Source organism: Callorhinchus milii, unplaced genomic scaffold (assembly GCF_018977255.1).
Source record: "Callorhinchus milii isolate IMCB2004 unplaced genomic scaffold, IMCB_Cmil_1.0 Scaffold12, whole genome shotgun sequence".
Classification (NCBI taxonomy): domain Eukaryota; kingdom Metazoa; phylum Chordata; class Chondrichthyes; order Chimaeriformes; family Callorhinchidae; genus Callorhinchus; species Callorhinchus milii.
Genome location: NW_024704753.1, coordinates 19,218,378 through 19,244,222, shown reverse-complemented (window position 1 = coordinate 19,244,222; position 25,845 = coordinate 19,218,378). Strand labels below are relative to the sequence as shown.

Sequence of the window (25,845 nt, the reverse complement as noted above, 5' to 3'; positions counted from 1 at the left end):
GCAGGCAGTCAGCCTGACGTTATGTCTGTGAAACAAGGGGTGTGTTGTGTGCAGAAACTATAGAAACTTCTCAGCAAGAAAAGTGGGCGATTAATATATTAAATTAAACCCCGCAACGGGTGATTCGCTGTTTAACGTCGGGAAAACACGCCCTTCGCCTCCTCCCACTGATTTCGTGCTCTTAAAAATAATCTACACTGTGTGTGAGAGTGAGTGAGAGAGTCAGTGAGTGAGAGAGTGAGAGTCAGTGAGTGAGTGAGAGAGAGACTCAATGAGTGAGTGAGAGTCAGTGTCAGTGAGAGTCAGTGAGTGAGAGTGAGTGTCAGTAAGTGAGTGAGTGAGTTGAGAGCTCAAAGTATTCACTGCACAGAGTTAGTGAGTGAATGAGTCGAAATCGACAAGTGACTGTTAAATAAGTCGAAACCTTTCTCCCCCAAAACTGCTCTCCTCGACTGTGAGAATAAAAAAAAATCAAATTGAGAGGACCAAAAAGAAAAGTTTTTTTTTTAAACTTTGCTTTACTTTCCACACATATATCTGTATGTATATTATTTTGACGGCCCCCAAAAACAGCTCTGTCGGTTTGACCCACAGCCTTGGAGAGAGAGAAAAAAAGTTGCTGCATTAATATGTCCATGGATATCAACACTGGAATGCAAAAGGTAAGTGGTTTTTTTTTCTTGTAGGTGAGTTTCACTACTGTTAGGTTGTTTTGAGGGGTTTGAACAGCTATTATTTCTTCCCCCCCTCCTCCTCTCACACACACTCACACACTCACTCACACACTCACTTACACACCTTCCAATAGCTCACCTGTGATCCAGGTTGGTTTGATTTCTCTGGGAGAAATGTTTACAAAGTTTGCGGCTGTTTGTGGCGCGACGCTGCTGCGCGCAATCGGCCGCCGCGTCTCACCCGCAAAACATACCGTCAATTCACTTTACAGTATATCCTGTGAAGCGCTTTGAGACGTCTCGACGACGTGATGAAGCTCTGTGTCAAAAGCCAGGATCATTATGATCATTATTACTGCAGTCGAGGCAGCTGATTAGCTGCACTTAAAAAATGCCAATGTTTTGTTCGGGCGCTGAGTTAGTTGAGGGGCTGCACAGTGAGGCAGGAACCAGCACAGTAATAAATTAAGAACTCCTTATATCCTGTTTTCTATTGAATTGGGAGTTGGAAAGCTGTGCTTCCCATTGAACCGTTCCCAAACATAACAACAGACCGTTCAAAGGCAAGTCAAGTCAAATCTGAAAACAGAACCGCTTCTCTCTCGACTAGCGGGACCCAGGAGGTTATCAAGTGCATCTTAGTGTCAAAAGAATGAAGAACCCAATCAAATTTAGGGCGTAGAATATCATATATATATATATATATATATATTTTCCAGCTGCTGTGTGTATGGTTCAAATTATATTTCTAAGACAAAGGTGGGCAAGTTTCCTTACTCCACACACACCAGCAGTAAGTCAGATCCCGGTTGTTAGCCGATTGGTGGATCGTTTTTCCGGGGATAATAATCCCTTCCAAATAAATGAATACATAATAATAATAATTTGGTCACTTCAACCCACGGCTGTTTGTGGGGACGCTGCTGTGCGCAATCGGCTGCCGCGTTTCACCCGCAAAACATACAGTCAATTCACTTTACAGTGTATTCTGTGAAGGGCTTTGAGACGTCTCGAAGATGTGATGAGGCGCTGTGTCAAATGCGAGGATTATTATTATTATTATCCCTTATTATTATGCAGTAATCTATGTGGTGTGTTTATCTCAGTGCTGGTCCAGAGCCTTGACGGTTTATATCTTGGCTTCACACGTTGTTAGAGAAGGCGATTCACTGCCAAATATACACTGTCAGGGAGAAGGGGATTAAATGATTTTGCTCCCAGGCTCTGCTCCAGTTTTTGCCGAGCCCCATATCCTGATATGTTGCTGTTATGTGGAGCTGAAAGTTGGCTCGTACGCAGTCTTAAGTGAAATAAATGTTGCTTTTTCTGTTCTACGTCTCAAAGCGCTTCACGGGATATACTGTAAACTGTAATGACTGTGTATTTTGTGGGTGAAATGCAGCAGCCAATTGGGACTGATGCCTTTGACCAGGGTTGTTATGTTTGCTAACTGATTGCCTGACATCTAATTCCTTTGTTGTACGGAAGCAACTCAATGGAGACGTACATCTGTTTGTGGTGATGATGTGATCCCAGATATGACTGGTTTAACACTCACTATACACGACAGGTAATCTGTAGGCTGTGGTTGGTGAGGAAACTTGCAGCCCAGACAGTCTGAGCTGCCTGGAAATCTCCTCAAATGTAAAACAATTAATCAGAAGTCTGCTTCGTAAAAACACCAGTCAATTTGTACACTTCCTCCTGTTTCTAATGATATGGAACTGTTCATTATTAAGGTTCTAAAATTACATTTCCCATTATTCACAGAGCTGAGAATTTCAGTCATAATTTCAAATGTATTTTTCCGCTTGACAGAGGCAGAATACTCTCTCTCTCTCTCTCTCTAATTTTGCTATGTCCATATTTCACTTGTATCGCCCGCAAAATATACAGTCAATTCACTTTGCAGTATATTCTGCCAAGCGCTTTGAGACGTCTCAACGATGCGATAAGACGAGATATCTGGGGACACAGTTTGGGACACGACACGTCAAGCGACTGCCAGGATGGTGGACGGCGAACTAGATGGACCTTAATCTTCTCTCACCAGCAAATTCTTATGTTCTTGTTGTCAGTGATGGTCTGTCTGTATGTCTGGAACTTAGTGATACAGCACCAATATGAAACGTTGCTTTGAGCTTGATCCAGGGCGTTTAGGACCCAGCAAGGGATGGTATTTGTGTCCGGAGTAGGATTTAGCTGCGGAGTTCTGGTTATTATTATCGACCTGCCTTTTATCACCTTCCGGTGATGGATGAGTGATGATCAACACAGGATAAGTGGTTGAGTTACATTGCCATACGATGCTCACTGCAACCCAGGCTATCATAACCACTGTTGAACAAGGTCGATTGTGCGCATATCCTCAAGATCTCAGAGAATCATTTACCAGTTATTTTGGTGTGTTTTGTGGCGGGAGTGGTATTTATTTATTATTATTATTATAAATAATAATATTTATTGATTAACAACCGGGTTCCTACTCACTGCTTTGTAAACAGAGACATGTGTGTGTGTGGAGTAAGGAAACTTGCCCAACGTTTCGTCCGGTCCTGCCCGGGAATCAAACCCGGGTCCTCTCGCTTGCGAGGCGAGAGCTCTAACCCCTGAGCTACAGGACTCCACAAAGTGCACAATGTTTTGGTCTGTTTGTGGGTACCTCCTGAACCCAGATTTACCTTTGCACAAAACACCAGCTTGTTTCCCAGTCGCTAATACCGCTTTAGCCCAGTTATACTTTTACGCAAGGATATTTTTATACCAGGTATGTCTGATTGGAAGAGCTTTCTGTACAGAGGGCTGTGATCGACAGGTCTGAGGACTCCTCTTGGAGAGGTCAGGAATTGTGTTAAATGTTTTCCCTTCAAAGCCAAGGTTAAGATGTGGGATTAGTAACGTTATAATGAAATGAACAGATACGGATTGGAGAGCAGATACAGCTCACGATTAGCTGGGCGATGAGCAAAGCACATTGTAAACACATGAATAATATTTCCAAAAAATCTGTGAACAATGTTAATTGGATCGATAAAGTTGAACTAAATTGGCAAGGTGACATCTTTTGGGGGACATCTTTTGGTGTTTTAGACTTGCAGGATTTCACTGGAAAGTGTTGTGACTGTGTTTTTCTTCCCCACAAACGTCCAGGAAGTGAATGACCAATTTCATCCGGAGGATGTAAAGATATTACATACGGAGCGTTACTGTATTATGGAATTTTACTTAATTTATGTTTGTTGTGCAGGGACAAAAGTTAGGGAGTGTTTCTCAAGATATCAACGTAAGGATTATTATTATTATTATGATTATTATTATTATTATTATATGTGTGATAAGGTAGAGTCCAAATTAGATCAGACTGGAAATGACTGGAAATATATACAGTGTATAGTTTGGGACACGACATGTCAAGTGACTGCCAGGATGGTGGAAGGCGAATTAGATGGACCTTGGGTTTTTTTCGCCAGCAAATCCTTATGTTTTTAAATGGTCTACAGAATAAACTGGTTGAATAAGCTTTCCCATGTTCTCGTGCGTCTTATCTTAATGAAGTTGTTTTGTTGTTGCGTGCAGATGTCCATTGCCCCGCAGCCAGGGAAAGGCTGTTTGGGTTGCAGAGGAACGTGCAAAGGGTTTGAGCCACATCCATGGAGGTAAATAATCCTGACCAGAAATGATGCTTTTTCTCTATCACAGCATTTTTTATTGGAACCCATCCCAGAATGTGGCTGCTGCAGTTTAATCCTGCACTTCCAGACTACAGCTTGTAATTAGACTGTAAATGACCTTATAATAGAGGGTAAAGTCAGCTAATGTGACCATTGGTAGTGGTTAGAGCACTCGCCTCGCAAGCGATAAGACCTGGGGTTTTGATTGCCTTGCCCAAAACGTTGGACAAGTTTGCTTACTCCACACGCACGCCTCTATTAGCACTAAGTAGGAACTTGGTTGTTGGTTTTCCAGGGGTAATAATTCCTTCAAAATTTGGTCACTCGATCCACGATTGTTTGTGGGGACACTGCTATGCACAATTGGCTGCTGCGTTTCACCCACAAAATATACAATTCACTTTACGATACATTCTGTGAAGGGCTTTGAGACGTCTCAAAGATGTGATCAGGTGCTATATCAAATGCAAGGATTATTATTATTATTATTATTATTATTATTAATGCCGCTTTGGTTATTCTTTGCTCAAAACAGTCTCCAGTGTGTGATGGATTTACCGTCTCATAACTAGCCGCGATGTTAATCCCTCTGTACGGCTCATACAGCAGCAAATCATTGTCTGAATTTTAAAAATATCTGGGTGACATGAAGTCTCCGAGATAAACAGAAATTGGGCCATTGAATGGAATGTAAATTGAGCCTGAGATTGGCTTGTGTTTTGTTGCTCGCACTGTTATTGGCTGAGGGACAAAGTGGAGATTTATTGACAGTGTTGATACAATGATTTGATACTCATCTGATCTTGGACTAAATGACAAGGGCAACGGCATTAATAGCCAGCGAGGAATAAACCTACCATGTGTCATATCTGTTAATTTTAGAGGAGTCCTAGCACTGGGCTGGTATGCCTGGAACGCTTAGACATTTCTATCCGATCCGTTTGTGGAATGTAACTTAATCTCGTATCTTCAAACATAATGCCATCAAACCCACAATCATCTCTGAGGTCTGCCTGATTGAGCCTTAGATTTGTGCGGATATTCAACCTTTTGCTTCAACATTGAAACTTTCATGCGTTGCCTTCATTGAGACATAAATCATCTGTTCTGTATCAATCAATGGTGCTGGGGGGATGTGGGGGGATGTGGGGGTGGGGGGGAACAATGTTAAGATTGGCTTGGCAAGTACTGTAAGCATTACTCTCTCTCTTAAATAAACATTTTACTCACCAGAAGACATTGTTTGAACTTTACCAGATGAATCCTGAAAGGACTGACCTGCATCTTGTGTAGGGTCAACGAGAGCTGCAACACATCACAAAGGATCAGATGTAGTGAGAACACAGATTACAGTTGTAAACTGTCAAAGTGCTTTTTGTTTATGTTTTTGAGTTCACCAAAGTTAGAAGATTAGTCCTTTGCCCTGTGGTCCCTCCTCTCCTCTCCCCTCCAATGACGGAGTTATTCACCCTTGGTTTGACTTAACAACAACAATAACAGCAACAACTTGCACTTATACAGCGCCCTCCACACAGGGCAGTGTCTCAAAGAGCTTCACAGTGGCGGAGCCTGACTCCGAGCCGGGAGGGAGGGAGGGGGGGAGATGGCCGTAAACACGGTCGAGCAAGAAGGTTTTCAGACGGGACTTGAAAGAGGGGAGAGTGGGGGGGCCGAGGTGGGGGGATTGAGGGAGAATATTCCAGAGTTTCGGAGCCTAGTGGCTGAAAGTGCAACATCCAATGATGGGGCGGAGGGTGCAAGAGACGAGCAGGAGGCAACAACAACAACAAATGATATTTACACGGCGCCTTTCACGTCGGGAGGACGTCCCAAGGTGCTGGACAGTCAGGGATTTGGACCCGAGCTGGGAGTCAGGATCAGGGAGGAGGTGCAGGGCAGGGAGAGTAGGGGTAGGAGGGTGACCGAAGGCACGGGGAAGAGGAGAGTCTTGAGACAAACCTACACTCACAGCGGTGGGAGAGATTGCATTGTCAGAGGTGCCGTCCTTTAGAATTAACATTAAACCAAGTATTCAGATTAGACGTTAAAGGACCCAAGGCACTATTTATTCAAAAACTGAAAGGGATTTCTCCTGGTATCCTCACCGGCATCCTCCCTGATAAAAATGGGTTAATCCCTTCATAGCTATTTGTGGGACATTACTGTGCATTAATTGACTGCTTACAAAATACACAGTCACTACCCTTTACACAGCATCACCTGAGGTGTTTTCTCAACACTACGGAAGGTGCTATCTCAAATCCAAGGATTATTATGATTATTATTATGATTATTATTATCAGAGTATGTGTTTTGGAAATACCCGTGTTGAAAATCAGAAATGCAACAGGATGCGAAGCTGGAATTTGTGCAACTTGAGCTATAAAATCTCCCTCTCCCCCCACCACTCCCCCGCGGCTGTCAGTAACCAGTCGCCTCAACCAGCTGAGGTTCATTATTTTTTGGTCTCGTGGCCAATCTGTTTAACAGTGGTTTTCCTGCAGCTGTTGGGTGGGGTCATCCCAAAACTGAGACAATTGTCAGCCTTCTCCCCCCACTCTTATACACAATAACACTGCGTCAGAGTTACCGGTTGTTAGTCGAAAAAAAACACCCTCCACGCAGTTATAGTCACTGCAGAGTGTTAATAATAATAATAATAATCCTTGCATTTGATATAGAACCTTATCATGTCTTCGAGACGTCTCAAAGCCCTTCACTATAAAGTCAATTGACTGTATATTTCGTGGGTGGAAGGCAGCAGCCGATTGCGCGCAGCAGCGTGCCCACCAACAGTCGTGGATTGAAGTGACCAAATTATTATTATTATTATTTATTATTTTATTTTTTTCAAAAGGTTATTAACGCCGGTAAAGCGATCCGCCGATCGACTAACAAACGGGTTCCTAGTCACTGCTGGTAAACAGAGGCAACAGAACATTTTATCTCGTTGCGTATCCTGTGACATCTCTGAGCGCTTTTCAGTCAGGTGTCCTGATCGTTGTACTGACATAACTCTGTCTGTCAATTCTAACTTCAGAAGAGAGCTCTGGTACTGAAGCAATACATCAATATCAATTCCAACCCTCTTTATCCTGGAGGCCTGCGGAATGTTATGTTGATAGATTTAGCGGCTAAATGGTATTAAGCTGCGTGGAGGGCTTTTTTTTTGCTGTGGACTGACTCCTTGCTACTGCAGACCAGATTGAACGCTGGCCAGATTCTCGTTAACTTGTGACTGTTTGACAGCGCGAGGGAGGGGGAATGGTATTGTTGGTCATCTCTGGAGTCTGGCCAGCATTCCTACCAGTTCCCAGGGCCTATAGCGTATTATTCTTGGACACCGAGCTGCCCAGTCCCTAGTGAGGTAACGCCTTGTTAGACACAGGCTGGAGGCAGCTTTAATGGTATAAACTCTGTAACTCTCTCCCTCAATCCCCCCGCCTCCCTCCCTCCTTCCCTTCCTTCCTCCCCGCTTTCAAGTCCCACCTAAAGATCTTACTTTTTGATTTGGATAGTGCTTACGGCCACCTGCACCCTCCCTCGCTCCCCCTCCCCCCTGGCTCGGTGTCAGACTCCACCACTGTCAAGCTCTCCGGGGCACTACCGCCTGTGAAGGGCGCTGTGCAAACTCAGGTTGTTGTTGTGAATAGTCTGTGCAGAATCACATTCACATTGTTTAACCTCAGAATGCAATATACATCCACAGGATTCAAGCAACCAAAGGCTTTGTTACCTAATCCTGCGATGTAACTGAATCTTCCCCTTGTGTTTATGTGAGATACATGTCATCTGAGAGAGGTAGCTTCTAATATTACCGTTTCACTCTTTTGACCGCAGGAAGATATGTAAGTTGTGTAAGTGTAGCCAGGGAGATCACAGCCTGTGCTCCGATACAGAGGATGATCGGAAAATTGGCCGCCTCTTGACAGACTCCAAATATTCCAACCTGACTGCCCGGCTCAAGGGAGGAGATGGCGTCCGCATCTATAAGAGGAACCGGATGATCATCACCAACCCTATCGTGACCAGGAAAGACCCAACCTTTGACACTGTCACTTATGAATGGGCTCCACCAGGATTGACCCAAAAATTGGTAAGATAAGCTCGCAAGAGAGATGCCCTTGGGCTAACCCAATACTGTAGTCTTGTTAAAGTTATTTAAAGTACTTTGAGATAATAATAATAATCATCCTTGTATTTGATATAGGGCCTCATCAGGTCTTTGAGGCGGCTCAAAGCGCTTCACAGGATACAATGTAAAGCCAATTGACTATATGTTTCGTGGGTGAAACGCGGCAGCCCATTGCACACAGCAGCGTCCCACAAACGGTTGTGGATTGAGTGATCAAATTATTATTATTTGAAAAAATTTTGAAGGAATTATTAGCCGCGGAAAAGCGATCCACCAATCGACTGGCTTCCTATTTACTATTAAGTAAACAGAGGCGTGTGGAGTAAGGTAATTTGCTTAGCATTTCGCCCTGCCCGTCTGGGAATCGAACTCGGGTCCTCTCGCTTGCGAGGCGAGCGCTATAACTGAGTCAAATTCCTCCAGGAGTGGAGGAGGAAAAGAAGAAGAAAAAAATTCATGCTGGAGGGGGCTGTTTGTGGGTCTGTGTCTCCTGGGGTGGGAGGAGGAATTCACCAACAAAAGCCCTTTATATATACTCTCTGCAGCAGGAATGCATTAGTGGGAGGTTCAAACCACTTTGGGAATGAGATGGATACAAACCAAATGTACATTTGACTATTGACTCTGTTGTTAATTCCAAGTCTGGACAATCTGAGGGTCAAATCAAACCCCACGGACAATTACAGTGTTGGTGTAAAGTTAGCCTCTGTTTATCGCACTGATGCTGTATCTAACCTTTTAGATTTTCGAAGGACCCTTTTAGCTTTCCCGTCAAGCATATCAAACACACACACGCAGCCTTCGGGAATCTGTTCCTCTTCCAAAACAATCATCAATCAATCGGAGCCACAGAAAAGGGTGGAATTTTTGTCCTTTGGAACACTTGTTCTGAGCAAACAGTCGCTAGTCACTCATCTAAAGCTGTCGTACTGTCTTAGTTCAAGAACCTAATGTGACCCTAACCAGGCAAGGCATGTGCAATAATGTGTGCTATCAACAAGCCAAAGCTGTTAAATAATAATCCCAGCCTTAAACTCATTCCAAAGTGCAAAATCTCGCCTGTCTCTCTCGGCTGAAGAATCTTAACTGCTTTCAGTTCACAGTTGAACATTAAACCACTGGAATAAGATTTTCTTTCCAGTTTAGATTATCTGCTTTTTAGTAACAGATTTTTCGTGCTGCCCATGAATCAAACCCGGGTCCTCTCGCTTGTGAGGCGAGCACGCTAACCACTGAGCTACAGGACTCCACAGTGATATCTGTGTGTTATGTTGGTGCCTCTGCTTGAAGCCTTAGTCCAAATGGAGGAGACATAGGAAACTAGTTGGCAGCAATGGGGCTTCTCACTATTTTGGGTGACAAGATGCTCTTAGAGAGTCTGGGTTTAGCTCAAGTATCAGGAGTAGAGCAGCTGGAATAAGTCATGTAATGACTGTTTGCCTTTTACAAGTCCCATGGAGGCTGCTCGGCTTGTTGTAGGGATTACCAGAGATCCCTGTGGCATGGCTTGTATCAGGATTGCCATGACATACAGCAGGCGGAAGTCTATTTACATTTATGAAGTAGTTCTGGTCATGTCACCGTGACCTAAACATAATTAGCAACAAGATGCCTTCCATCCTGTAGCTTACTGGGTAGAGCCTTCGCCTCACAAGCGAGAGGACCTGGGTTTGATTCCCGGGCAGAGCGGTTTCTTAGGCAAGTTTCCTTACTCCGCACACTCCTCTGTTTACCAGCAGTCAGTAGGAACCTGGTGGTGAGTCGATTGGTGGATCACTTTTCCGGCGATAATAATCCTTTCAAAAAACAATAAAAATATTAATAATAATTCGGTCACTCAATCCACGGCTGTTAGTGGGGACGCTGCTGTACAAAATTGGCCGCCGCGTTTCACCCCCAAAATACACAGTCACTCCACCTTACAGTATATCCTGCGACTCGCTTTGAGACGTCTCGAAGACGTGATAAGTCGCTGTATCAAATGCGAGGAGTGCTATTATTCAGCAATGCCACGCCGCATCGAGCGTTCACGCACTGAGCTCAAACATGGTGTCAGCTTAAAAACAACAATGGTCACTTTCTTTAAAATCCTTTGTCTCTGTTCCTCCAACAGCCTTTAGGAACTGAGTGAGAGTTGACGTTGAACTATATGTCATGTCGTTTTCTTTTTTTTCCTCCCATTTTGTGGGCCTGATCCAGCCATCTGGGTTTGGATAATGTGTCGAGCAGGAAATTCTCCTTGACCCATTGACCTAAGTTAGGAAGGTTTCTCAAATAACTTCAGAAGATTGCCACCCCCCACCCACACTCCCCCTCTCTTTGACTTTAATAACCCAGTCTTTTAATCACGTTTAACTATAAATATAAATATAATCAGGGCAGCTTCCTGCCTGCTAAATATTGCTCTTCAGAAGTGAATCGCAGCAGTTATAAGAAACCGATTCATCATTTCATATGAACGGTTTAATCTGCAGAAAATGTCCCTGAAAAAAAAGCAAGTCTTCGTAGAAATTTCCCCTTATGCTTCAAAATGAGTAATCTAATACGAGGGGTTATAATGGCAATGGTTTATTTCCATTTATAGTCATATTTTACAGTATTAAAAAAATTGTAAGGAAATAATATTGCATTTGGAACTTAATTAAATGGCTCATTTTCACATATCATGCAAATAAATTCTGGCTTCATTTTAGTAGGGATAAATCACATTGCGGAGTCCTGTAGTTCAGTGGTTAGAGCACTCGCCTCACAAGCCAGAGGACCTGGGTTTGATTCCCGGGCAGAGCGAAATGTTGGGTAAGTCCCTTCAAAAAAAAAAATAATAATTTGACCACTCAATCCACGGCTGTTTGTGGGGACGCTGCTGTGCGCAATTGGCTGCCGCGTTTCGCCCACAAAATACACAGTCAGTTCACTTTACAGTGTATCCTGTGAAGCACTTTGAGACGTCTCGAAGACGTGATAAGGCGCTGTATCAAATGCCGGGATTATTATACGTTGTCATTGCGTTTCACAGAAATCGTACCTTTTTATTCTCTCCTCTTCCTATTTCGCCCTCCCCACCCCGAACCCAGGCTATCCACTATATGGAATTCATTCCGAAGGAGATACAGCCAATCTCTGGCACGGAAGGAGCCTACAATCGCCGTAGGCAACTGATGCGACAGCTGCCGATTTATGATCAGGACCCGTTTCAGTGCCATGCTCTGTCGGAGACGGAGGTGAAGCAAATGGAGGAGTTCATCAGGAAGTACAAGAGTGATGTCCTGGGTGTGGGGGAGGTGGCTCTCCCTGGGCAGGCGGGCCCCGCGGCTAAAGAGGAGGCCAAACAGCAGCACAAACCCACGGGATCCCTTACCAACGGCAAGACCACCGTGAAGGACAAACCACAGGAAGCCTCCGCTGCGCCCAACGGCATGCCTGCCGACCCCCACCAGCAGGAGGATTACGTGAGTGGCTTGGCTTTCTTTTTGTTTGTGGAGTCCTGTGGCTCAGGGTTTAGAGCACACCCCTCGCGAGCGAGAGGACCCGGGTTCGATTCCCGGGCAGGACAGGACGAAACGTTGGGCAAGTTTCCTTACTCCGCGCACACACACACCCACACGCCTCTGTTTACCAGCAATTTATATTGTGTCTTGTGGCGGGGTAACGACTCTAAGCGCTTGACAATGGCGGAGTCTGACCACGAGCCGGGAGGAGAGGGAGGGAGGTGGGGAGGTGACCGTAAGCACGATCAAAAAAGGAAGGTCTTTAGGCGGGATTTGAAAGTGGGGAGGGAGGGAGGGAGGGAGAGAGAGAGAGGGAGGCGGAGGGATTGAGGCAGAGAGTGACAGAGTTCCATCTGACACGTGTGGAAGTGATCGATCCCAGACACGCTGGAGGAGGAATGCTCCTGTTGTTTGTTAAGAATGTTTGCACGTTCCGTTGCACTTACAGGTTGGTGTTTTCCAATCAAAGGAACGCACACACAAGCCTCAAATAGCCAACGGTCATTGGATCTTCACAGTGTTTCTGTATTTTCTATCATTTGTTCCGCCCCCTCTCCCCCTCCCACATTGCCACAAATGATCACAATGTTGTTTGCCGGAGGTCAACCCAACCACACTAATTGGTTAGTACAAACATCGGACTACTGTCCGTTATTCACTCTCCTCTCTCTTCCTCTCTCTCACTTTTCAAGTCTCGATTGAACCTACAATAGATCTGCACTAGATTTCTCTGTGCTCCATTAGGAATAATAATAATAATCCTGGCATTTGACACAGCGTCTTATCGCGGTCTTCGAGACGTCTCAAAGCGCTTCACAGCACACACTGTAAAGTGAATTGACTGTGTATTTTGCGGGCGAAACGCAGCAGCCAATCGCGCACGGCAGCGTCCCCACAAACAGCCGCGGGTTGAGTGAATTCATTATTTTTTTTTGAAAGGATTATTACCACTGGAAAAGCGATCCACCAATCGACTAACAACCGGGTTCCTACTCAAACAGAGGCGTGTGTGTGTGTGTGTGTGTGTGTGTGTGTGTGGAGTAAGGAAACTCGGCCAATGTTTCGCCCTGTGCTGCCCGGGAATCAAACCCGGGTCCTCTCGCTTGCGAGGAGAGCGCTCTAACCCCTGAGCTGCAGGACTCCAAGTATAGGGAATCCTCCTCTTAGGCCCCCAAACAGTGGATGTTTTGTAACCCAAGAGCTGGACTGGAATGAATAAAGAATAAAAGAGCAAATATTGGGAACGAGCACCTTGTAATTGAATTTAATGTATCGTTTTGCAACTGATACTTAACCGTAATGTGGCTGCTTTCAAACTCTGTTTCCCTGCTCCTCGGGGCAGTTTCCGTTCAAGATTTTAATCTCATTTAAGTGGCTTTGTGTTGGGGGGGGGGGGGGGGGTGGGGGGGCGCGGTCGGGTGGGGGGTAGTTTAATCTGGTCGAAAATTTAGACCATGTGTGAGGAATGCCGGGCGGTCACCTTGAACAGAGTTCATGGACGCCCAGGGTTTGATTAAAGTTGACGGCACCGAGGTTAGGCATTGGACTTGTTGATCTGTTCCAGACCCCAGTCTCTCTTTAGTGCGGGAGCGATATCTACATCTGCTACACAGTGAAAGGCAAAGGGAACTGACATCCCTCTTCAATCGCACCTTCGGCCACTCTCGACCCCTCCCTGATCCCATTCCCCCCCCACCCACCCCTGGGCTCGAGTCCAAACTGTCCAGCGCTCTGGGATGTCCTCCCGACGTGAAGCCTGCTGTACGCATGTCATTTGTATTGTAGCCCCTCAGAGTGTGTGTTGGGGGCAACCCATTCCCAGGGCCATGTGATGGACGTTGGTTCCTGGTATGTATTGTGTCCAGACTCCAGTGTATATATCATCTTCTGGAGAGAAATTGGGGGGAGCGTACAAAGGAGTAATTGAGTAACAGTATCGTGGGTGGAGGGGGCTGGTGACCACAGGCGCGGTCGAGGAGGAAGGTCTTCAGGTGCAATCTGGAGATGGGGAAGGAAGGGGGCGAGGCGGAGGGATGGAGGGAGAGTGTTGATAGAGGGAGAGGGGGATAGGTGTGCTCTGTTTGTTAAGGCGTTGCTTTATGCACTGTGGTGCTTTCCACCACGTATGTGGCAGTGAAGCACAGTAACATATCACATGAACGACACCTCTAACACGCATCGAGCTGACATCATTCCCTCTTCAGGAAGGTTTCAGGGGTTGACACAGTACGTTCTGTAGCTCATGACAATTTTAGTGTAATCGCACGCCTTGCACAGTATGACTCCTTCCTACGCCCACGGCAGGGAATCGCAGGCTCCTTGAAATGCTCATCTCCTTACAATGTGGAGTCTAGTTGTTTTTAGGAACAACATCAAGAGCTGCCAGAAGCCAGAAACCATGTCATTTATTTTTCGCCCCAGTTCTTTTACCCCCGGACCCTCAGTGTCACCTGTCAAGCAGAGTTTCTGAATTTATTTTGCTCGGGTTGAAGTACTGAGTGCGCATCAAGCTCTTCCCAAGATAGTGTTACTCTCAACCTTTGCCTCCAAAATACACAGTGACTACACTTTACAGTACATCCTGTGAAGCGCTTTGAGACGTCTCAAAGACGTTTTGAGGCTCTGTTTCAAATTCAAGGATTATTATCATTTATCCTGTCAGTTAAAGCTGTCTGCCCTGTGCAGGACTACATGTACAGCGTTCTCTTGTGCAAGCAATCTCTGCTCGCTTGAATCTCGTGGGAAACATTGATGTGATTTGGCAACGGCTGATTGGAGTTGTGGAGGGGTTGGTAGGGAAGGTGAGATTGTTTTGGGTGACGGGTCATCAATGAAATGTTTGCGCACACGGTGATTCAAAGACCTTGGACACAATCAGGTTCCTACTTACTGCTCAATAAACAGAGGGTGTGTGTGTAGTAAGGAAACTTGCCAAAGGTTTCGCCCGGCCCGGGAATCAAACACAAGTCCTCTCGCTTGCGAGGCGAGTGCTCTAACCACTGAGCTACAGGACTCCACTATCTTCCGCCCGACCGAAATATTTGCCAAATAATGTTATTTCGGGACATTTTGCCCCAAAAGCACAGATTTCCGTGTCATGTCATTGTCAGCCAGTTGTAGGCGGGATATCACAATGAAGTAAAAATGGGAGGAAGGGAGTATTAACTTACAGCGTGGTCATGAAACCATCTAAAATATAGGGTGCGATTGGCGTGATCTCATCCGATCACTTCCACAGCTGTCACTGAGGAAAGACAAAGATAATAATTTAGATATTTTCTTGTTCTCCTGGTATCTCAATTAGCTTTTTGAGACTTATTCCCTGCAAAAGCTCAAATGTTCAGACACAAGCTAGGGAGAGAGGAGAAAGCTCAGCTATACATACACTCAGCGGGTCGATAAATCAGGAGCAATCCCTGCTCTGCACGCTAGAACACATGCTGGGATTATCTGTCATGAACATCTATGCCAACCATGACTAATAGCTTCTCCCATGCTCCCAGTTAAATGACTTCACTGGACAGTGATGCGTACATTGCTACATTGAACGTTTTCAGGAAACGAGAAAGTAGTAGTTGGAGAATTCATCAATTATCTCACCAGACAGAGGGTCAAAGATTTCCAAATAAGTAAGTTTTGCAGCAGTAATAAAGTCCAGTTCAGTGACGAAATTTCGTCTCAGCTTGTGAGCTCTGTGATCATTCCTGGCAATTACTGCCTTTTTTCTTTTAACTGCATATACATCGCTTTATATCATCAAAAGTAATTGGATCAATCAATGACTCTGATTCAACATGCAGACGCTACAAAATGGTTTCTTTGGTTACGCTCCTTCATTTATTTTGGGAATGACTATAAAGTCCTGTGGCTCAGTGGTTAGAGCTCTCGCCTCGCAACGAAACGTTGGGCAAGTTTCCTTACTCCACACACGCACGCCTCTGTTTACCAGCCAGTAAGGAGGAACCCGGTGATTAGTTGATTGGCGGATCGCTTTTCCTGGGGCAATTATAATTAATATTAATAATAATTATTATTATTATTTCCCCAGGGTAATAATCAGTTACGGGATAAATATCACCGCACCGTTTCAGATTGATTTGATGCCGTTCCCCTTTTTTACGCAGCTCAACATTCTCCCATCTGTAACCAATTTACTGAAAGGCACCATGTTTAAACACCGGGGCCTGTGTGGGTGGGGGCGAGCGGAGGGAGGAGGGTGAAGGAGAGAGGACGAGAAGGAAATGTGCTGAATTGAATTGATTAATTGAATTGGGAACAAACGAGTCTCGCAGACAGGGAAAGGTCCATTTGCAAACATAAGTACAAGTTTCCTACCCATCTTCTGACAGGTTTATGACCAGTTTAAAGCTTTAACATAGTTGCTCGCCCTGACGTATGTATATATTAGCCACCGAGGTGCTGAAGACATCAATCAGCGGTAACATCTGAAGAACATAAAAGGATACGCACAGATCAAACACCCAGAAATCCCTATGTTGTGGGGATTAAACTAGTCTGGAAATGGATTATGTGGTTGCACAAAGCAAAAAGGAAGCGTGTCTTTTTTTGTGTGTGGATTCTACAGTCATTCATTACATCATGTTAGGACTGGAGGCAATTAAGCCAACTATCAGAATCTGTCTCCCGTCACCAAACTTTAGTCCAAACATTTATGTTTCTGGATTGAGAAGTGCTGTTGCATTTGACACAGCGCCTCGTCACGTCTTCGAGACGTCTCAAAGTGCTTCGCAGACTATACTGTGAAAGTGAATCGACGGTGTATTTTGTGGGCGAAACGCAGCAAAACGAGGCGAGTGCTCTAACCACTAAGCTACGGGGACTCTGTCTAATAGACACAAGACGTCTATTTTGATTTGATTTATAAATAGGATGTATTAATGGGGTATTTTTGCAGAGTTCCATGTTCCCCTTTGTGTCTCTATTTTGCAGCACTGCGAGCATTGCAAGCAAGCGGTTGGCATCGACGCTCCCGCAGTGTATGGGGAAAGGATTGGGTACGACAGGCTCTGGCACCCGGCCTGCTTCGTGTGCTCCAGGTGCCAGGAGCCGTTGGTCGATCTCATCTACTTCTGGAAGAACGACAGCCTTCTGTGCGGCCGTCACTACTGTGAGAGCGAGCGGCCTCGCTGCGCTGCCTGTGACGAGGTGAGTTAAGCTGGGAAACGCCTACACGTGTTCAATCCCGTAGCTCAGTGGTTAGAGCACTCGCCTCACAAGCCAGAGGCCCTGGGTTTGATTCCCGGGCAGGTCAGGTCAAAACATTGGGCAAGTTTCCTTACTCCACACACACGGGCCTCTGTCTACCAGCAGTCAGTAGGAACCCGGTTGGTAGTCGATTGGCGGATCGCTTTTCCGGGGATTATAATCCCTTCAAAATAAATAATAATTAGGTCACTCAATCCATAGCTGTTGGTGGGGACGCTGCTGCGCGCAATTGGCTGCCGTGTTTACAGTATATTCTGTGAAGACGTTATAAGGCACTAAATCAAATGCAAAGATTATTATTATTATCATGATTAAGAGCATTGTCTTGGGTTATGAGAATACAATGAAGGAAGGGGAACATCGATGGCTCATTGATCTATTTTCTTTCCAGTTAATTTTCTCGGAAGATTTGATGCAAAGCGATGGACTGAGCTGGCATAAAAAGCATTTCTGCTGCCTGGAGTGTGAGCAGCCACTGGCGGGGAAGTCCTATGTGCTGGAGCAGGACAAGTTACGGTGTGCTTCCTGCAACAAAACCACCAAGAACATGTGAAGGCTGTACGCCATTACTGGAGCAACAACCGTGCCCGTACTTTGCTTATGTAGCGGTATAGATATATATATATATATAAATTAAGCGAAAATAATTCTGTTCAGCTAAATCGCGTAGAATATGGATTTACTGGCACCGGCACGTTTGAGAGAGATTGGTTGCCAAGAGCGGACAAGTTATTGAAACCAGACAATGGTGGCTGATGCGATGGAACAGTCCTCACTTGTAATAAGGTGCTGAGTTTTAGGTTCAGTGTAATTTGCTGTGTGGATCCCTCAGATCACTGCTATAAGATACTAGATACTAGTGGTAGGTGTTATGTATAAATGGCGAGGTCCAGCCAGAGAGTTATTGCTGGATTGACTACAATAAGCATTTGAGGGACACTTGTATGTGTTGATTAGATAGTGTGTGTTCTCCTTTATTATTATTATTAAATCTGCAGTCTTTGAAAGAGGGGCATTCAAGTAAGTTGGTGATTGGCATTCGTTTGCGCGTCTAGTAGTTTGGGGGCGAGAGGTGAGATCAGATCAGATCAATAGATCGGTGCTTAGGGTTGAATTGTATTTTTTTTAAATTCAATTCGAGATTCAAGATCAACTCTTTAAAGAGCTGCCTTATTACAGTGTGGAAGATTATACTATTGTACTGTGGGATACTTTGATGTGTCTGTGCTTCGAAATGTCCTGCAATTTGCTATGATGATTTTGTTGGGTGTCTTGTTGGCTTGGGGAAGGGGGGGTTGAGAAGCTTTTTTTAAAATAATGTCAATAATCAATACGTTGATCATTTATTTATTGATCAGAAACATGTCATGGACAGACTCCGCTTCGGGGCTTATAACCAAAAACTGAAAACCAATCGCACTTATTGTTCTTTGTTCTATTCTAACAACCTATTAAGGAATCGGGTTCAAACTGTTAATTGCTTTGTTTTTTGATTGACAGATGTTTGCAGATATTTAGTCATTTAATATGTTTCTGCAGTTTTACTGGAGTTTTATTGCTTCAATAAACCTGCAGAAACATATTAAATAGTGATGGTATCTACATTGGTATGTTTGTATTGTAATGAATAGGTCAGTATTAAATCCTTTAGTCTGAGGGGTTATGGTGTGTTGTCAACACACATGGTGAATTTATTGACATCTTTACATGACTGGTAGTTTGCCCTGGCTTCAAGCAGTAAAATGTTGTGGAATAAATAGCATAGCGTTTCTGCCTCTTTTAGAGACTCAAAAATCAACCAACAAAAAGAACTTCGAAAACAATTGCACTTATGAAAAGGTGTGGACGTTCAGTGCTTTGATGCTCAGTCTCCCTGCAGTGAATTCCCCAGCTCTAGATCTGAACATCACAGCAGTGCATTGATTCGATGTGGTCTGCAGTGTAAAGTATGTGCCACCTGCATAGTATAAAATAGCTTGGCTCAGTCCACATGCTGTGTTTTACTGGAGAACCAGTGGTGAAACAGACTGTGCTTGAGTCAGCCAAACCAAAGTGGATTCGATGAAAAACACTAAGCTATAAGTTACTGTGATTATCCTCAGTATAAACATACTCTCTACGTTGTAAGACATAAAGAGTTTGAAACCTTATTCATGTGGACTGGCAAAAACAACAACAACAGCTTTCTGCTTTTCTCCTCTGAGTCACGATAATCAGGAAATTCTGTTTGACGTGAATATTCCCAGGTTCTTCACGCTGGGAGTTTTATTTTTTTAAAAACAACAGAGACGCAGTTGATTTGACGTGAATTGAACGGTGGATTAATTGATGCAGATGAATGTTAAAGTTAAAGTTTCCTAAACTAGGAACCCGTTCAGACTCCCCTAATCCAGCCAGCAGATGTCCTCTAGTCTACTTCAATAAACTCCTCTCACACATTGAAGTCATCATCTACCCGACATGCTATGTAGATGAAAGTTAGTGACACCCAGTGGCATATCATCACTAGTGCAAAGCAGTGGTTTTGCATCCTATTGATAGAGTGTCTGTCCACTGTAGTGAGGTTGGGTAATTTCCAACGGCAATGTCAAGCTGGCTTACGACCTGTCACTCAAGTTACATATTGGAAGGTGATGAATTCTGACAAAACAGGTTTATCCCTGTCACTCGCTGTGTGATGTGAACGCTATTAGCAACACACAGCATATGACAGTGGAGTCCTGTACCTCAGTGGTTAGAGCACTCGCCTCACAAGCGAGTGGACCTGGGTTCGATTCCCAGGCAGGGAAAAATGTTGGGCAAGTTTCCTTCCTCCACACGCTTCTGTTTACCAGCAGTAAGTAGGAAACCGGTTGTCCGGTGGATTGCTTTTCCAGGGATAAAAATCCCTCCAAAAATAAATAATAATTTGGTCTCTCAATCCACGACTGTTTGCGGGGACGCTGCTGTGCGCAATTGGCTGCCGTATTTCACCCACAATATATGCAGTCAATTTACTTTACAGTATATCCCGGGAAGTGCTTTGAGACGTCTCAAAGACGTGATAAGGCGCTGTATCAAATGCCGGGATTATTCTAAAAGCACAAGATCGAAAGAGTCAGGAAGGGAATTTTGTACATTATACAGAAACCTGAATTATTGTCACAGAGAGAAATATGTGTGTGGAAAATGCTAAATGGTGTTTTTAAATGTGTTTTTTTTAACTCCTATTTGTGAAGTGATATCAAACAATTGTGTGTCTGTTTGTGTAGAGATCAATGAAACAGTATATTTGCAAATGTTTTTTGTAGGTGTTTTAACTCTTTGGAAAGCTTAAATAAAAAGTATAAACCAGTTATCAGCATCCAGTTCATGTTAAGGAGAGTGTTCTTTTGTTCCATAATATACGGAAAACAATATCTGGGGATACAGTATATAGTTGGGGACATGACATGTCAAGTGACTGCCACGATGGTGGAAGGTGAACTAATGGACCTTGGTCTTCTTTTGCCAGCAAATTCCTATGTTCTTATGCTGCACACTGTGCCTTTCTTTGGTCTCACACTCACACATAACCTCTGCCCACTGAATGGCCTGACTCATGCTGGATTCCGAGTCGACCCGTTGCCAGCAATCCTTCCATTACCTCATGAAGGTGGCCATGTTTAATGCGTGAGCTGAAGGATGGAGAACATTGTGTGCCCATGATGGGGTTTAACTGTGGAATCCTGTAGCTCAGTGGTTAGAGCGCTCACCTCGCACGAGAGAGGACCTGGCTTCGATTCTCGGAGCAGGGTGAAACGTTAGGCAAGTTTCCTCACACCGCACACCTCTGTTTATCTAACAGTAAGTAGGAACCTGGTTGTTAAGACGATTGGAGGATCACTTTTCCAGGGGTAATAATCCCTTCAAAATAAATAAGTAAATAAAAATAAATAATTTGGTCACTCAATCCACGACTGTTTGTGGGGACGCTGCTGTGCGCTATTGGCTGCTGTGTTTTGCCCACAAAATATACAGTCAATTCACTTTACAATATATTCTGTGAAGTGCTTTGAGACGTCTCAAAGACATGATAAGGCGCTGTATCAAATGCCAGGATTATTATTAACACAGAAGAGCACAATTTTAATATCTCCTTCCCAGCTAATGTCACTGGATAGTCATTGGGGATGAGAATTCAGCCGGATTATATTTGGGCCGCTCTCTATTCCAAGGGCGGTGGAAGCACCCAAACTGCTCCCTCGTTTGTTTTGGGTTGTTTTCTCGCCTTTACTAGGCAACCGCCCCTCTCCCCAGACAGTTTGTCCACAAACACGTCCTCTTTGTTTGTATGGGAGTCACTGGCACAGACCCTCATTCTGTGCATTGATCAACCAACACCCTGTGCCTGAGAAGCAGCCAAAACAGCCCCATTAACAAGTACCCAGTTCAATTCCTTATTTGCGCAAACGGACTTTTGTACATTAATGCCAAGTGACACAATCAACCCTTGGGGTCTTTATTTTTTAAACAGTGTTATTCAGGGCTCACGGTCCAGTCTGTGTTTTGGTCCTAAATGAGGAAAATGAAATGTGCCTTAATTTATGGAGCCTGAACAAGAGAGTTGGAGAAATGACATTCTAATGTTTAACAGTGCAATATGGGTTTCTCTACTCCTCATAATTACCCCTTTGGGTATTGCACTTTGCAGCATCTGGACCTGCTTTGTAACCAGAGTAGTAGCTTTTAACATTGAATTCCTGAGAGCTAGTGAGAGAGAGAGAGAGAGAGAGAGAGAGAGAAAAATCATGGACCCGCTAATTGTTTTTGTTTAAAAATCCGAGCGGCGAAATTTGCAAAGCAAATGTTTTCTAAGACTCTCTCAAATCCTCTCCTTGTTTTTCGCAAGTGGAACTAAGGTGGGCGATGATGACGCGCTTAAAAACCTGACTTTTATCTGGACTTTTGAGCAAATTTGTGGGCTGATAGGATCCTGCTGGGAGCTAGAATTCTATTTAATATTCTTTCCTGAGGCGCTGGAAAGTGAAGACTGCAAGTCCGCCTGATGTTATTCTGTCGCAGCTACTGTGCTATGTAAACTTTTGCCTGAGCTGGTATTCAGCATATCGCTGATTTCCACCACAGATTGAAGCAGAAAAATTAGATTTGTTATCCCATCAATATGTCTGGTTAATTATAATAATAATAATAATCCTGACATTTCATACAGCTCTTCATCATGTCTTCAAGATGTTGCAAAGCGCTTCACAAGAATATACTGTAATGTGAACTGACTGTCCAGTGCCTTGGGACGTTCTCCCGACTTGAAAGGCGCTATACAAATGTAATCTTGTGGTTGTTGTATATTTTGTGGGCGAAACGCAGCAGCCAATTGCGTACAGCAGCGTCCCCACAAACAGCCGTGGGTCGAGTAACCACATTATTATTTTTTTTTGAAGGGATTATATAATGTAATAATAATCTTTGCCTTTCGTCCAGCGCCATATCACGTCTTCGAGACGTCTCAAACCGCCTCGCGGGATACACTGTAAAGTGGAGTGACTGTATATTTTGTGAAATGTAAATTTTAAAAAAGTTCCGTAATATCCATCTTACCTTACATCCCATATTGGTTTACCTTGACTGGTTGCTTACCTTGGCTACACAAGTCGTCTGGCTCCAGCACCTGGGGAACTATTGACTCCAGAAAACATTCAATCATCTCAATCCGCAGTTACTCTGATAACATTCAATCTGTTTGCAAACCTAATATTTACCCAACTCGTTAAAGGTGTTAATCAGCCTCTTTACCTGGGAGTCAGCCGGAGCTAAATATTCCGTCTAACTTCTCATTTCCTTTCAACGCAGATGCAGTAGAATTATTATGAGGCTTTTTATTGGCCAGAGGGGTGTCTGACACACGTGGAAACCCATCGCCGTTGCTTAAGAGTCTCCAAACTAAACTGAGGTTTCCACACATCCCCACCTACATGTGGAAATCCCAGAGATAGACTGCAGCAGAAATGATTATGAAATGGTGAGAGTGCGAATGATTCTGGGTTTGACATTGCTCACCTATGAAATAAGCTTCAAATCCTTTTTTAAGCAATACAAATAAATGGATGAGAGGCATTTCAACACTTTACGAAAACCCAAAGGACAACAGTCAGAGGCTAATAATCCAAGATCAACATAAGGAGTGAGTTTTTCATGTTTACAATCATCAACTCAAGAGCTGGCCTACAATTTAGTGCAGAGAATAGTGATTAGATTACGTTTCTGTCAATTGGACTGATTTCGAATGCGATGCTAATGCAGTACGGAGGGCAATCTGATTAAGGTACAAAGAACACAAGAAACTACGAGGATTAGATTCTTTATGAGGTTTCAGTCATCTTGTTATTACATCCGTACACATTAATTCAACTCCGACGAGACAGACTGCTGGACTGTGTAACGCCTCCAAGCAGATTCCTTCACTTCTGTGTGCACCAAGTATTTAAAGGGCCACTGCCTTCGTGAGAAGGTGTGTAGAACTTTTGTTTGAGTGTAGGTAAGGATTTAGAGGATTATTATTCGGAGTGTCTTATTTAACAAATTGTTGAATTCTGTCTGTCTTAAATTTGCAGCCAGTTTTCTATAATTCTTCAAAAGATTAAGGTGCAGAGAACACAGAATTTCTTCAAAAGAAACTGACAGAAAACCAGCTTCAAAACTGAGGCTGTATTTGAGAACCTGACGAACTCTGAATGCTCTAAAACATTACACGCATCGAGCAAATCTAGATCCAGGTGAAATTTTACACAGGATCATAGTCACAGGAGCAGGCCATTCAGCCCCTCGAGCCTGTTCTGCCCAGTTCCCACAGTATAAGATCATGGCTGATCTGTACCTCAACTCCAATTACCCGCTCTGGCCCCATATTCTTTCTCCCCCTACATCGGCGTTTAACGTTGGGATGCGGAGCCAGGAGATAGGAATGAATTGATCAGATTTTCCTGTATAAGCACCAACACACACACACAAAAAAAAATCGACTTGCTCAGGAACAGGTAGGCATTAAAAACATGCTCTCTGGCTGTTTCGTGCTGTGCGTGTAGTTTATTTGCCTGTCGGTGGAAATAAGCAGTGCACAGCTGATAATGAAAGACGCTTTCTGTTGCAGCAGCTGTTGTGTTTATTGGAGCAATAAATCCTTGAACCCACAAGAGCGCAGAAGAAAGGGGACGGTTGAGAAACAGAGAAAGACTGTGTGTACAGTGTGAGTACAGAGACAGCATCCAGCCTAATCCATAGCCACTCTTGGCAATGGAAGGTCGCGGTTATGAAAGAGATGATTGTAAGCTGCCCAGAGAGGCGTTAGACCAATTTCCTTCACTCTTTCTCTCTCTCTCTCTCTCTCCCTCTTTCCCTCCAGAAAAATCTTACAGCTTAAAGTCTCGCAACTTAACACGAGGAGCAATCTCACACTGATACATTCGCTGAATGCCGAATCTGAATGGAAAAAAAAACCATTTGTCCATACAAATATTTTCAGTATTTATTGTCGGGGGAAGTGTCTTGGAATCTTCGGACCCACCCACCCACGTGTCGTATAATAATGGAGCACCAATAAATATTCAAAGAATGCTTCTGGGGCAATTCTCATAGTTTGCACATTCTGCGACATTTTTTATTTTGGTTTTTGTTTACACTGAGGCCAAGCGATTTGGCCTTTGCTTAAGTGAGTGCTTCAGAGTGCTTAGGAACTGACTCCCATGGGCAGGCAGGCAGCTTTCTGCTCAACCAAATAGCATCTAACGTTGCTGCCAGGATCTCCCATTAAAAACCTACTTGGAACGACTACAAGTGACCATTGCTGGGGACATTGCCGCAGTTTGTACAAGATACTGTGGTCACTGCAGAGGTTTTAATAAGGAGACAGAGGAATGGATCTGTCAGGGAAAGGCACTATACCAAGTGCAAGGATTATTTATTATAATGAGAAACAATAATCCTTGCATTTGATATAGCGCCTTATCACATCGTTGAGTCATCCCAAAGCACTTCACAGAATGCACTGTAAATATACTGCATTATCTGTATATTTTATGGGTGAAATGCAGCAGCCAATTACGCACAGCGGCATCCCACAAACAGCCGTGGATTGAAGTGACCAAATTATTATTTTGTTTTGGAAGGGATTATTATCCTCGGAAAAGCAATCCGCCAATCGACTGACAACCTGGTTCCTACTTACTGCTGGTAAACTGAGGTATGTGTGTGGAGTAAGGAAACTTGCCCAACGTTTTGCCCTGCCCTGCCCAGGTCCTCTCGCTTGAGAGGCGAGCGCTCTAACCCCTGAGCTACAGATATTATTGAAGTGTGACTTCTCCGGGACCTTCCAGTGCTGTTAACCTAGACTCTCATCCATTACAACAACCCACGCTGATCAGTTTGCAGATACCGCACTGACATTTGCTCAAAGTAATTATACTTTGGTATTATACGCAGCGCAAGAGTTATGTTTCTTGGCCAACCAAGGTATTTGCTTAACAGATAGCTAAAGAGATATGTCGATGTTGGTAGTAAATTACTTGTGGGAACAGGAAGAACAGTTTGTTCTGGGCAGAGAGCATCAGCACTTGTGCAGTAGCAAGTTAAGAGTTTCCTGAAGTCGTGGATGTACAAAAACACCGCCTCGAAGGTTT

The 25,845-nt window shown here is 44.1% G+C and overlaps 1 protein-coding gene across 2 annotated transcripts; it reads left to right on the top strand.

Annotated features, from left to right (window-relative positions):
- The first annotated feature begins 603 nt into the window (after window positions 1–603).
- Window positions 604–19,955, top strand: lmcd1 (LIM and cysteine-rich domains 1). 2 transcript variants are annotated; one of them, XM_007890519.2, is made up of 6 exons: window positions 604–662; window positions 4,251–4,330; window positions 8,186–8,441; window positions 11,555–11,929; window positions 16,919–17,134; window positions 17,586–19,955. In XM_007890519.2, exons 1-6 carry the CDS (start codon window positions 630–632, stop codon window positions 17,745–17,747), a joined length of 1,122 nt encoding a protein of 373 aa, XP_007888710.2. In that variant the 5' UTR covers window positions 604–629; the 3' UTR covers window positions 17,748–19,955. The 2 variants fall into 2 exon arrangements, with proteins under 2 accessions (XP_007888710.2, XP_007888711.2); XM_007890520.2 differs by lacking the exon at window positions 604–662 and adding an exon at window positions 3,002–3,077.
- The last annotated feature ends 5,890 nt before the right edge of the window (window positions 19,956–25,845 follow it).